General features: G+C 39.1%; 1 protein-coding gene across 4 annotated transcripts in view; it reads left to right on the top strand.

Moving 5' to 3' along the window:
- The window catches only part of DGKI (diacylglycerol kinase iota), a 503130-nt gene that overhangs the window by 397597 nt on the left and 92134 nt on the right, over positions 1-13399 (top strand). For 3 of the 4 annotated variants that reach the window (XM_063642297.1, XM_055284146.2, XM_055284148.2), the window contains 3 exons: positions 2405-2445; positions 3321-3448; positions 5730-5852. In XM_063642297.1, the coding sequence (XP_063498367.1) occupies positions 2405-2445; positions 3321-3448; positions 5730-5852 (292 nt within the window). The remainder of the gene's footprint in view (positions 1-2404; positions 2446-3320; positions 3449-5729; positions 5853-13399) is intronic. The other variant, XM_055284147.2, reaches the window with a different exon arrangement.

The raw sequence follows: 13399 nt of genomic DNA, 5'->3' as shown, positions 1-13399 counted from the left end.
AAGATTTAAGGACTGTCCAGTAGCCTAGCATGACTGGAATGTAAGGGTTTTAACTGGCATAGTGGAAGAGAAGGTTATAACTTTGGTGCCAGATCACAGGACACTTTGAATGCCATATGCATATTTTTCTAGTGTTATGAAGATGGGCACTTGTGTCTATATGAGATCTAACCCACATAAATCATGATGTAGGTTTTTGTTAATGTCTCATCAGTTGCCTCGGAGAACTTTCCTCCAGCTTCTTTATTCCATGGCAATGAGAAACATAATAATTTGTCATTCCTGAATTTGCAGAGGAACAACTTATATTTCAGAAAATTATGAAAGTATTTATGTTGTTATGTTCCATCTAAAGTCTTAGATAAAACTACAACTATTGTGGCTAACAGTCTTAGCCCAGATAGTAGTTTTACTCCATAGTTTTATTAAAAAAACCTTTAAAAGGTAATTGCAGTCATGGTTTAAAAGAACAAAGTAAAGTGAATTTCTCCAAGGCAGATTTTATTCTATTCTTAGGTTTTAGAGAGTAGGGATGATGATTGGCTGGTTTCTTAGTTCTGTCCGCTTTGGAGAGAAACTACTCATTAAATGTTTGTGAATTTTAAATAAGTACTTGCATTTTGAGTTTTTCTTTCTTGTGCTTTTGTTTTGTAGAAAGTCTATTTATAATATTTGGGCTTTGTTAGATGGATTTAAGGGAGAAGCACATAATTCTTTTTTTTTTTTTTTGAGACGGGGTCTTGCTGTGTTGCCCAGGCTGGAGTGCGGTGGCACGATCTCAGCTCACTGCAAACTCCGCCTCCCAGGTTCGCGCCATTCTCCTGCCTCAGCCTCCCCAGTAGCTGGGACTACAGGCGCCCGCCACTGCGCCCTGCTAAGTTTTTGTATTTTTAGTAGAGATGGGGTTTCACTGTGTTAGCCAGGATGGTCTTGATATCCTGACCTCGTGATCCACCCACCTTGGCCTCCCAAAGTGCTGGGATTACAGGCGTGAGCCACCTCGCCCGGCCCATAATCCTTTTTTGGTTTGCTTTTTTTTTTCTCTCTCTCTTTTGAGATGGGAGTCTGACTCTGTTGCCCAGGCTGCAGTGCAGTGGCATGATCATGGTTCACTGCAGCCTTGAATTCCTGGGTTCAGGCAATCCTCCCACCTCAGCCTCCCGAGTAGCTGGGACCACAGGGGCACATCACTATCCCCAGCTAATTAAAAAAATTGTTTTTGTAGAGATGAAGTCTTGCTTTGTTGCCCAGGCTGGTCTCAGACTCCTGGCTTCAAGCAGTTCTCCCACCTGAGCTTCCCAAAATGCAGCTGATAATTCATTCTAATATTAAGAATATTTAAAATAATTTCTAGAAACCCAAAATTTCTAATTTAGGTTTTTTTTTTTCTCATGCCATAGATGCAGCTCAATCTATTTTAGAGAATGCTTAAATAATTTTTTTGCTGTTTTGGCTTCCTTCAGACATGGCTCAAAGGATGCAGGTTGAAAGTGAAATGATTCATTTAAGACCACATATGGTCCCCGGCCTGAATCTTCAAGCCATTTTCCAAAGTGGGAAGTCACTTCCCTGAGAAGTCTGTGTAACTGTAGCTTCCTGTAGCTTTATTTGCTTAATAAATACATAGCAATTCCTGACTTTAAGATCCTGTGCTAATTTCAGGAGGCAAAGAAGATTAAATGAAACAGATTTTTAAAGAGGCAGGTCTCTTAGTCTCATAGTTATCTGTGAAGATAGTCTGTATAAGAAGTTTTAAAAAATGTAAATGTGCATGGAGGCAGGGTCAATACGTTCTGTCTGGGGTTGGGAGGTTGGGACTGAGAAAGGTTTCACAGAAGCAGAAGCACTTGAGCTGGTTCTTTAAAGACAGGTAGGATTTAGATGGCAGAGGCAATGGGAAGGGCTTTCCAAGCCTTAGAATAGCAGTGGCAGAGGCATGGACATGCTGAGGTTTTCTTAATAGATTTAGGGTCTGGCGGCCGGGCGCGGTGGCTCACGCCTGTAATCCCAGCACTTTGGGAGGCTGAGGCGGGGGGATCACAAGGTCAGGAGATCGAGACCACAGTGAAACCCCTTCTCTACTAAAAATACGAAAAAAATTAGCCAGGCATGGTGGCGGGCGCCTGTAGTCCCAGCTATTCAGGAGGCTGAGGCAGGAGAATGGCGTGAACCTGGGAGGTGGAGCTTGCAGCGAGCCGAGACCGCGCCACTGCACTCCAGCCTGGGCGACAGAGCGAGACTCTGTCTCAAAAAAAAAAAAAAAAAAAAGGTTTAAGGTCTGGCCAGGAGACTAGCACGACTGCCATATAGGGGTTTGACCGGCATAGTCGAAGAGAAGGTTATAAATTTGGTGCCAGATTACAGAACATTCTGAATGCCATCTGCATTTTTTTTTTTCCCTTAGCAACTTCTGCTGATCGCTTTTATCGAATAGACAGATCTCAGGTAAGTTTTTTTCCAGCCTGCTTGTGAAAGTGAAAAATTCCCAAGTTAATGTACTTTATTGGTAGCTAATCTCATAAATTTTTCTTAACGAAAAACACTGAGACACAAATTTTGGAATGGTGTTCATAACCTAAGCTATGAACCTTTTATTTATCTTGACATGTTTTATGATTTATGGACTCAAGATGATGTGGCTTGATCTTGCAAATGAGTACAGAAAATAAGTCGACTTGTAGACATTATCCCCAGCCTGTACTCCAAATTTTCATTCACAAATATATTTTTACTCCTTCTTAGCCAAATTTCATGTCTTTTTAAGCTCATTTCTGTTTAGCAAGTTTGAGGCCCCAAGTGTATAACTAGATGTTCGCCGATCCCCAGAGGTCAGTGATGAGAAAAAAAAAATGGTTTTGCCCAAGTTAAGAATTCCTCCCATTATGTGAATTCTCCTAGGAAAAAAATGTACAGTATTGAACCTAATGATAAAGTTGTTAACCAGGCTGCTTAGCTTTGACCAGATGATGGGGTAGAAGTCCACTTATCATACACTCCTGCTGGGCCAATGGTATGTGGGTGTCACTTCTCTAATAGCACTTCTCTAATAGCATTTGGGAAGAAGATGAGGCAAGACCATTTCTAGATATACCTAAAAAAAAAAAAAATGCTGGTTAAGTGGAAATCCTGAACCAAGGGGATTCATCTCTCCCTATCTCCCCCTGCCTGCCATAGTGCAGCTTTCGGGAGGATCACCAACTGATCAAGCTTCTGATGACACAGTGTGATCCTTTGACATGTTGCAGAATTTCATTATTCCTCGAGACCAAGAATAATTGTTTTGTTATTCTTCATGCAACAGACTTCTTGTTCTTCCTTAGGAACATTTGCACTTTGTGATGGAGATTTCCCAAGATGAGATTTTTATTCTGGACCCAGATATGGTGGTGTCACAGCCAGCGGGGACACCTCCGGGCATGCCTGACCTGGTGGTGGAGCAAGCCTCGGGGTGAGTGTGCTTCTCCTTGCCCGTGAGGCTGGCCTCAGGGTGACATCCATGTCTGGTTCGCCTTTGAACTTGACATCGTTCTAATGACATCAAATGATTTTGAAATGTAGATTTTCTTGTTGTGTTTCCTTAGAGTGGTTATTATAAGTCTGTCTTACGAATGGCCCTGTAGAAACACAAAACCAGATTTGCACCATGTCCAAGCCTTCTTTCCCCATCACAGCAACACTTCCTAACAAACCTAGCAAGCACTAGTACTTGTGTTTGTGCTTATACATTTGTAGTAACTCTGTTATCTACATTAACAATTGACACAGGTGATTTGACAAATTTTCTCCTCTTCCTCTTCTTTGCTATTTCCAGGCTGCTGGAGACATGTAGATTATATAATAATAACTATGACATACCAAGCCCTTTTTAAGAGCTCTGTCCTGTGTCTCTCTTCTATTTCTACCACCGCTTCATAGTGACTTAATCATCTTAAGTGCTCTGTGCTTATTTTCTCATCTGTAAAATACAAATAACAATAATCCTCACTCAGAGAATTGTTTGGCGATTAAAAGAATTGATACAGGTAAAGCACTTAAAGTCGTTCCTGGCATTTTTAAAACATGCATTAAATAGAATGTTATTACAATAATAATATCATCATCATCATCATTCTAGTGACCTTGAAAATTTGGTACAATTATCCTTAATTCATAGATGAAAAAATTGAGACCTAAAGGATTATGTTACTTGCCTAATATTTGACAGAAAATAAGTAGAAAAAATGAGATACAGTCCTGGGCTACGTGATGCCAGAGCCCATGCATTTAACTACCACCTTCCACAACCAAAATGTAATTAATATTTCTAAGTTATTTCAATAATTCAAAACTACTTAGAGAATTTTGTGTGCCAGGTCCTAGTGTAAGTACTTGGGGAATAACAGTACAAAAATAAAAACAGATAAGAATCGTTGTCCTTGTGAAATTTAGTGTTTTACTGGTCTGTGGGGCCTGCATTATTGAAATAAGAATTGCTCTAGAAACCATACACAATGTGCCCAAATAGTAAATGCACATCGTGTACACATACTCATACAGTATGAATAAACAGGCCACTGGGCTAGCACAACTGCAATGTCATCTTCATTCCTGTTTTCCCATTGTCACTTGATTTACTTTTTTTCACTTCTTTGGGTCACTGCTGCTATTTGTGAGTGGTTTCCCACTCTGCCAGGGGCAGTTGATGTTCAATATGTACCAAGTCTATGGGGAGACAAGAGAGGACTCAAGTGGCTGCGTGGAACTGATAGAAAGCTGTTCTCAGGAAGCCAGAGCTGCGATGTCAGAGCATGGGGGAAGGCCGACAGGCACAAGGGGTAGCCTGATGCACCCCTGGGAGCCCCAAAAGTGGTGGGGAAGGCCACCTTCGCAGGGCACATCCATGCATCAGACCCATCAGTAGTGGGGAAAGCAGGTAGAATGTTTTGTCCTACTGCAGAAGTAGCAGGTGCTAGAGTCTGGGTGTCCTCCTACCCCACCTAACCTGAGCTCTGACTCTTGATCTAGCAAGGAAAAAGTCCATTCTGCCAAGTTTCCCTGGTCTTTGTTCACTTGGTCATTTTCTTTTTCTTTTCCCTTTTTTTTTTTTTTGGAGATGGAGTCTCGCTCTGTTGCCCAGGCTGGAGTGCAGTGGCTCACTGCAAGCTCCGCCTCCCGGGTTCACACCATTCTCCTGCCTCAGCCTCCCAGGTAGCTGGGACTACAGGTGCCCACCACCACGCCCAGCCAATTTTTTGTATGGTCGTTTTCTTCATGTCAAATAATGGCCAAAACGAATTGCTTTGGCCTGGCTAGACCTCTGTTAGCTCTATCTCCAAAAATAAAGTAGCCTGAAAATCCACCAGGGCTTGAATCAGTGCCTTTCTTATTTCTCACCAGTTGCTTCCCCTGAACTAAACCAGGAACAGGGAAGCAGTGAAACAGGATGGGCTTTGTTATTTTCTAATCTGCACTTCTGCACTAGGTCTGTTACTTCTTATTCATGTCACATTTAAAATGACTTACTCTTGAAAATCAGTTTTCTCATCCGTAAAGGGGACAGAATCATGCAGACAGTTCATGATTGTTGAGATAAATGAATGAAATAATAAATGTGTGGTATCTGGTAAACACTCCGTAAAGATGAATTTTGCTTCTCACATTTACTGGCAAGATTCATCTTCAGAAAGTGGAAACGAAGTCACGTGGCTGACTTTGAATGCTTAACTGTCTGGTGCCCTTCTTTCTCTCAGGATCTCAGACTGGTGGAATCCTGCCCTGCGGAAACGCATGCTGAGTGACAGTGGGCTGGGGATGATAGCTCCCTATTATGAGGACTCAGATCTGAAAGATCTCAGCCACTCCCGCGTGCTACAGTAAGAGTTCTCTTGCTGTTCTTTTCCTCTGCGCTACTGTGATTGCTGGGAGAGGATGTACTGTGGGCTGTGCACCAGTGGGCAGGATTCTCTTTTCAATGGTACTCAGGCTGTCTCATGCAGGTGCTACTCTGTGTTTTTATTCCATGCACCTTGCTCACTTTTATCTACCCCAAACCGTTCATGGAGCTCCACCTTCCATTCTCTTGCTCCTGAGCCACCTTGAGCCCCTTGCACGTGGACCTCCACATGCTTTAAACCTCATCAGTGTCTTCTTTACTGGAGTTTAGTGTTTATCAGACATCTCTGTTTGCCACATCATGAAGACATGCATGACAGTGATCATGAGTAGCTTGAAAGTGACACGTGGTTTTTCATTTGTGAACACGTTATCTTGCTGTTTCATTGGTCCTCGGTCCTGAGCCTGTGCATGTGTGCTCTACCCAATATTGCCACGTGGGTTTGTTGGCTAAAGCTGGGTGCTGCCCATGTTGTGGTTGCAGTCTCTGTGGGTAAGCAGTACAGCATTTGTTTGTAGATCAGAACAGTACGTGTGCTTTCTTCTGAGGTCTGATCATGGTGAGAGTGTAGGATGCATGCTGAAGTTCCACAGCAGTGTTGATACCTTTGTGCTCAGTGAATTCACCTTCCTATCATTTCCTCTGGTGACAGATACACTCACATGCACCTACTCTTTAATTTCAGGCCAATCAATCCATCTCAGAGGTTATGCAAATCCAGTGTGTTCATGAAATTAGGCTGGTTTCCAGTTTACCTGGGGTCTTAATCAAATAGTGACAATGGCCTTGTAACCACACAGTCTTAGCCTTTTGATAGAATAACAAGATTACTAAAGATTCTTAGAAGCCTAGGGTTAACTAAAGAGGCAAAGAAAGTGCTTTGTTTCTGGAGGAAGACCAAAAGCAATTTCAATATTACAAAAGGGAAAAAAATGCGAAATTTGGAGCTAATTATTTCATTGGCAAAGTTTCGAGGCACACACCCTGAGGGCAAAAGGAAACTTCATTTTAATTGCTTCTCTGTATTACCTCTTATTTTCTTGTGTGAAGAGGGGAAAGGAACAAAAATTAATTACTATAGCGTTTTCTTTTTAATTAAACTGTGTTGTTAGTTTCTGATGGCATTTTGATTGCTTACAATTCAGGATGTTTTTCCATTTCCTTTTTATACAGAATTGAGGCTTGCGAACCAGGGTGAGTCAGCCACCCAAGAATAGCTAAAAAAGTGGCCATTTATCTGTGGGCAGACTTATTGGAAAATTAGAGTTTTAATTAGCTACAGAAATAGAAATTAAGCCTAGACAAACCAGATGAGTATTTTAGTTGTACATGTATATAGTCTGTTTCCACAAAGCAGAATATGAGCTCAATCTAGTTTTCTAGGTCCTGATTTTTCTATATATAACATACTGATGTATGTATCATGATAAATAAAATAATTGAATATAAGATAGTAAATATTCTTCCCAAGGATCACAAATAAATTTACCACCTTATGTAATAGCCAAGTTCTTAAAAGCAGATGTGAAAATCAGCTCTTTCTGTTTGTTTGGGTTATATTATCCTTTTAGGGATGTCTCTTAATTTTTGGTTGATCTTCAATTTACAGCTATAAGTTTTTGCAGTCATTTATACTACTTTAGTTCTAAAATGCCCTAGAGTAGTAGACACTTTTAAAAAAAACCTGAAAAATTACTTTGAAAACAAGCAAACATTCACTCCCAACCTGTCAGCTTCTCCAGCTGAATCTCCAGACATCGTGGAACAAAGGCAAGTCATCTCTACTAGGCTCAGTCTGAATTCCTGTCTCATAAAAGACACAGCATAATAAAATTGTTGTGTTAAATCACTTAAAACAAAACTAAACTAGATGCCTTACCTCAACTTTTTAATTAATTCTTTAATTTTCAAAATTATTATGTCCATTTATTTCTTAGAATATCTTTTTATTGCCTTCAGACATCATCTCTGATACAAATAGGTATAATTGCAGTTGTGGAAATGTCTAATAATATTAGTAATAACTACTATTGATGGACTACTTCCCACTTGCTTTGTATCATAATTAAATGATCTTCTTTCAATAATTTTTAAATTTAGCTGTTGCTTAATAGATAAGTAAACTGAGGCTCCTAGAGGGTAAAATATTTCTCTTAGGTCACTTCAAATGGCAGGTGTGGTTTGACCTGAGGTCGGTTTGACTTCTGACTCTATGGTTTTTCCATCGTCCTACACTGTCTTCCCAAAGGGACCATGCAAAGTTAGCGCACCAGAGCCACAGAGGTTTACTTTGGTTTCTATTTCTTTTTTTTTCTTTTTTTTTGAGATGGAGTCTCGCTCTGTCCCCCAGGCTAGAATGCAGTGGCGTGATCTCAGCTCACTGCAAGCTCTGCCTCCCAAGTTCACGCCATTCTCCTGCCTCAGCCTCTCCGAGTAGCTGGGACTACAGGCGCCTGCCACCATGCCCGGCTGATTTTTTGTATTTTTAGTAGAGACAGGGTTTCACCGTGGTCTCGATCTCCTGACCTCGTGATCCGCCCGCCTTGGCCTCCCAAAGTGCTGGGATTACAGGCTTGAGCCACCGCGCCCGGCCTCTATTTCTTTTTTACATTTGTAAAGTGAAAAATCCTACAATATAGGGGTACTATGCATGCACATTAAATATACAACTGCAAACTTACCCAGAAGTAAATATGGCTGAGAATTAATTTTTAAGCATTTTTTCTTTAAAAGAAGAGATTGAAACAAAATATAATGGTGGTAAACTTCAGTTTAAAATTATTAAATATATATAAACTATTCTAATCAAAATAAGCATAAAAATTATATAGAAGGCCATCATGTACCAACCACCTTGATTTATTTATGTCATTGTTTTTCTATATTTGCATTATGTCTTTCTTTCAAGCCATAAACAACATAGAGTAGTGTAAAAAATATAGTTTTATGGTTTTGTTTTGTATCGTACAAGTTGGAGTCTCTCTAATTGGAAAATCTGTAATCTGAAATGTTCCAAAATCCAAAACTTTTAAAGTGCTGACATGATGCTCAAAGGAAGTGCTTATTGGAACATTTTGGATTTCAGATATTTGGATTTGGGATGCTCAGCTGGTAAGTATAATGCAAATATTCCAAAATCTTAAGAAAATAAAAAATCTGAGGCACTTCTGGTCCCAAGCATTTTGGCTAAGGGATACTCAACTTGTATTTTTGTTTTTGCCTGTGTTGTATAATGCATATATTTTGGAACTTGCCATTTCACCCAGCATTGTATTTTTGAAATTCATTCATATTGATATATGGGTTTTAAATAATTTTTGGTATAGAATATTGCATCATACATATACTATAAATTATTTCTCTATTTCGATATTGATTTCTAATATTCTATTATTTTTTAAAATGCCACAAACATCCTGTGCCCTTCTGTGTTGCAGAATATATATGCAGTTTCAGCTTACTCGATATTGCAGAATTTACCTTCCCAGTTAGAGTATTGATGAATCAGTAACTGAAAAGGCCCTGAACACTTATTGTAATAATCTAGGTATGATCAGCATCTGTTTCTTTAAGCTTTAAAGCCCCAGTCAACTTGGGGGATAGGAAATGTTCAATTTTAAAATCCTATTGACAGTGCTAAATAACTCACTGTATAAAAAGAAATCAAAAGAGAAAGTTTCAATTCTTAGAACTGAAAATACTACTTACCAGAGTTTTTGAGACACTGCTAACATGGTATTCATAGAACGATTTAGGACTGCAAACTCATTTATCAAGGGAAAAATGAGTGCGTGCAAATAAGCAAAGCATTCAATTTGATAAATTGGAAAAAGAATCCCAGTGTAAAGAAATGAGAGGGGAGAAAAATAATAAAGATAACAAGAGAAATCAATGACAGGGAGAATAAAACAGACAGATGATGAACAGAAAATAAAATTTTTGGCTGGGCCCGGTGTCTCACGCCTGTAATCCCAGCACATTGGGAGGCTGAGGCGGGTGGATCACGAGGTCAGGAGATCGAGACCATCCTGGCTAACACGGTGAAACCCCATCTCTACTAAAAACGCAAAAAATTAGCCGGGTGTGGTGGCGGGCGCCTGTAGTCCTGGCTACTCGGGATGCTGAGGCGGGAGAATGGCATGAATCCGGGAGGCGGAGCTTGCAGTGAGCCGAGATCGGGCCACTGCACTCCAGCCTGGGTGACAGAGTGAGACTCCATCTCAAAAAAATAAAAAACAAAAAAAAAATAAAAAATTCTTTGAAAAGATAAATAAGACAAAATTCTGAGAAGTCTGATTTAAAAGAAAAAAGTACTGAAAATAGAAAGAAATATACCCCCAAGGCTTTCCCCATATCCCTCTTCCTGCAAGGCACCCAGGGCATTTTTGTGCCAAGCGGCCCTTTCCCCTCCAAATTGCAACTGACCCGGCTCTGTTGGATCTTCTCAGCATTTTCCCATGGTTTTAAACTTTGAAGTAGTCCCTTAGATCCATCAACCTCCCTTTTTCTCAGGCAGCGTGAGAGGCAATTAATATAAAGAGGATGAATTAGATTTCTATCATTACTGGAACTGGTTGCAATTATATTAAATGTTTCCATTTAGAAACATTATAATTTTAAAGGAAGATATACACATGCCTACTTATATGCAGGTCCTATAGGAAGGACTATAATTCCAAAGTAGGATGCACAACGTGTATAGTGTTCAAAACCTGTGAACATAATAACAAATATTTAAGAACCAATTTTGAAATGAATTGGTGAGAAGTGGTTGACTGACATTTTTACTGCTGGGACCATAATGATTTTGTCTTTAAGTTAAAAAAAAAAGGTTTTCAATGCCCAAGGAAGTTCTATTTAAAATGACATGATTCTGGAAATGTATTTGCTCTTATCATTAATTGTACCACCATGATTAGTGACAAGACTATATTTCATCTGGCAGAAGATTAATAAGGAGGGAATTTACTTAAATTTTAGCAGACCAAATCTATTTGAGTTGTAAGGAAGAATTTTGCCACTTAAGGATCTATGAGATAAGAAAATAGGCATGGAATGAAAACTCTGATATATTCTTCTTAAGTTTTCTTTGAGAAAAGGACTGACTCACCTCTGAGTCAGATGGGTTAAGAGCAAGCAGGTAAAGGGGCTAGGAGACACTGCTTTTGTTTCTGAATCAGAGTAACCTTTTTCCGGCTCTTAGATTTTGTAGTTCGTAAGAAACCCCCAAATGACTGAAAGAGGTGTTCTTTTTCTCAATGTCCCCAAGTCCTAGGCCTGAAAGAACTAAAATGGACTGTCACACAAATAGTATCTTGCCACTAGACTAAGACACAGGGGAAACAGTGTAGTGAACCACACTGAGGGCAGATATTCAATCCAGATAACTGTGTCTAGGCAGGTATCTGGTACCCGATCAGCTACACAGGGCTAATGGGTTTTTATGATTGGCAGAGGATTTCTGTCGACAAGGAAAGATAATGCTATCAAATGCTTAACTACAATGTGTGAGGTCTGATTTGTGATTTCATTTGAATCCTAAGAAATAGGGTAAACGATTCAGTCAATCATGTATTGAACAAATCAATATTGGGCACCTTCAGTGACTGAAGTCAGGCACTGAAGATATACAACTAAAGAAGAAATAATTATCGCCCTTGAAGAGCTTATATTTAAAGGGGGAAATATTAGACCAATTATTACAGTTCCTACTAATAAGTGCTGTGCAGCATAAGAGTGTTCTGGAAACAAGAGGAAATATAATTTGCTGCTTTTTTTTAGATTTAACTTTTTTGATCCTAGAAAGGATGAATATTTAAAGAATTAACGAAAATGTCAGCCTCACAGAAAAAAAATAGGCTTATTAAGCGTTCTATGTGTATTTTCTTCATCTTTTACATATGAATAAGTATTTGTCCTTCCTGATTGTGTAAACCAGAAATGTCTCTCAAATAATGGAAAACACTCAATGGTAGTTCAACATCTCCATATGCTATGTGTGCTTAAGGAAATTTGGACAACTGAGAAATTATTTGGAGATATCAAGACATCTAATAATACTTTAAACTGAAAAACTGGCCTTTTTAGTATAGTCTGCAATTGCAATTCTGAATCACTATATCGAGAAGATAAAGCCCAGAGACCTCCTGTGTTCTGAAAACTCAGATGTTCTAGGCTGATTATGGGAGAAATAACTTCATTCCCCTCTGGTCCTCAACTATTTTCTTTATTCAGTTTCTTCTGGGAACATTAGGTTATGGCCTGAGCCTAATAAAAAGGGTAATTGTGCTTATTGTGAAAGCTTCAGGTTCTCAACAGGAAGACAGACTATTGGACAGCGATTTTGATTTTGGAAATATTCTTTGAGCTTCACAATCAGATAAGTGGAGGAAAATTAATCTTCTTAGTGGGGCGCAGGTTTTGCTGAAATATATCTTAGAGATGAAATCAGTGCTGTCAGGATAAAGATGGCTCCTGGCATCTGTTTCACTGAGATAGTTGGGTCCCGTTTCTACCTACCTTTGACATCCCTGATTACCTTCGTCTGGTCTCAATCTTGCTCACCCCGGATACTCATTCCAGCTGGAAAAATACAGGATAGCTGACATATGTCTTCCTTCTTCTTTTTCTTCTTGACTTATCTCGAGTTTGAAATGAATTGGTGAATTACTGTATTTGGCAAGCACATAATAACACTCTATTCCTATGGGTGTGTGAAATATTTAATAAGAGATTTTCCTTTGTTATTTTTAGAATTGTTCCTCAATCATTTATGCATATGGAGGCCCTAAACCACTCGGAGGAAATGGATTTAAATTTACCTTTCCAAGTTCAGTTAGTGGAAGAGTTAGAACAGAATTCCCTGTGTACCACATCTTATTTTGACTGACATTGAAAGAAAAACAAACAAACAAACTTACTTTAATGTTAAATATCCATTTTATTTGAAATAATCCCAGGAAATTCTTGCCTTTCATTGCCATGAGTTCCAAGTTTTGCCAATGATTACAGCATGAGGAAGTATTAGTGTTAAGTGGCTCTCTTTTTACATTTGTGAAAGCTGGCAGCCATATTTATTCACACTTCAGGAATACTGTGAATGTGAGGCAGTATTGATTGGATCCCTCTTTAAAGCATGTGAGTTCCTTGGATGACCAAACTGTGCATTTCTCCCTCTGTCTCCATAGCACTTTGCACCATACCTAGAATGGTAGGCATTCAACAAGGCAGGCTTTTAGGATGAATAGAAGGATGTTCCATTCATAGAACATCCCGTGATAGAAAAGGTGCTCTGTCAAACCAAAATAGATACATGTCTATTTATATTGCTATACTAAACCCAGTACTTATCAAATTATAACCAAATAATAATGATAACAAAATAATATGTAAAATGTTGACCATTTTTGTTAGGCTGTGGATTCCATTTATATATTTCAAATTTGAATATAAGTATGCTTGATCCAGGGAATTCACAGATCAAAATAATAAAGACGCACTTGAATGCCTGACTTGGAGAAATGTTGG

Source organism: Symphalangus syndactylus, chromosome 6 (genome assembly GCF_028878055.3).
Source record: "Symphalangus syndactylus isolate Jambi chromosome 6, NHGRI_mSymSyn1-v2.1_pri, whole genome shotgun sequence".
Lineage (NCBI taxonomy): Eukaryota > Metazoa > Chordata > Mammalia > Primates > Hylobatidae > Symphalangus > Symphalangus syndactylus.
This window is presented reverse-complemented; position numbering and strand designations above follow the sequence as displayed.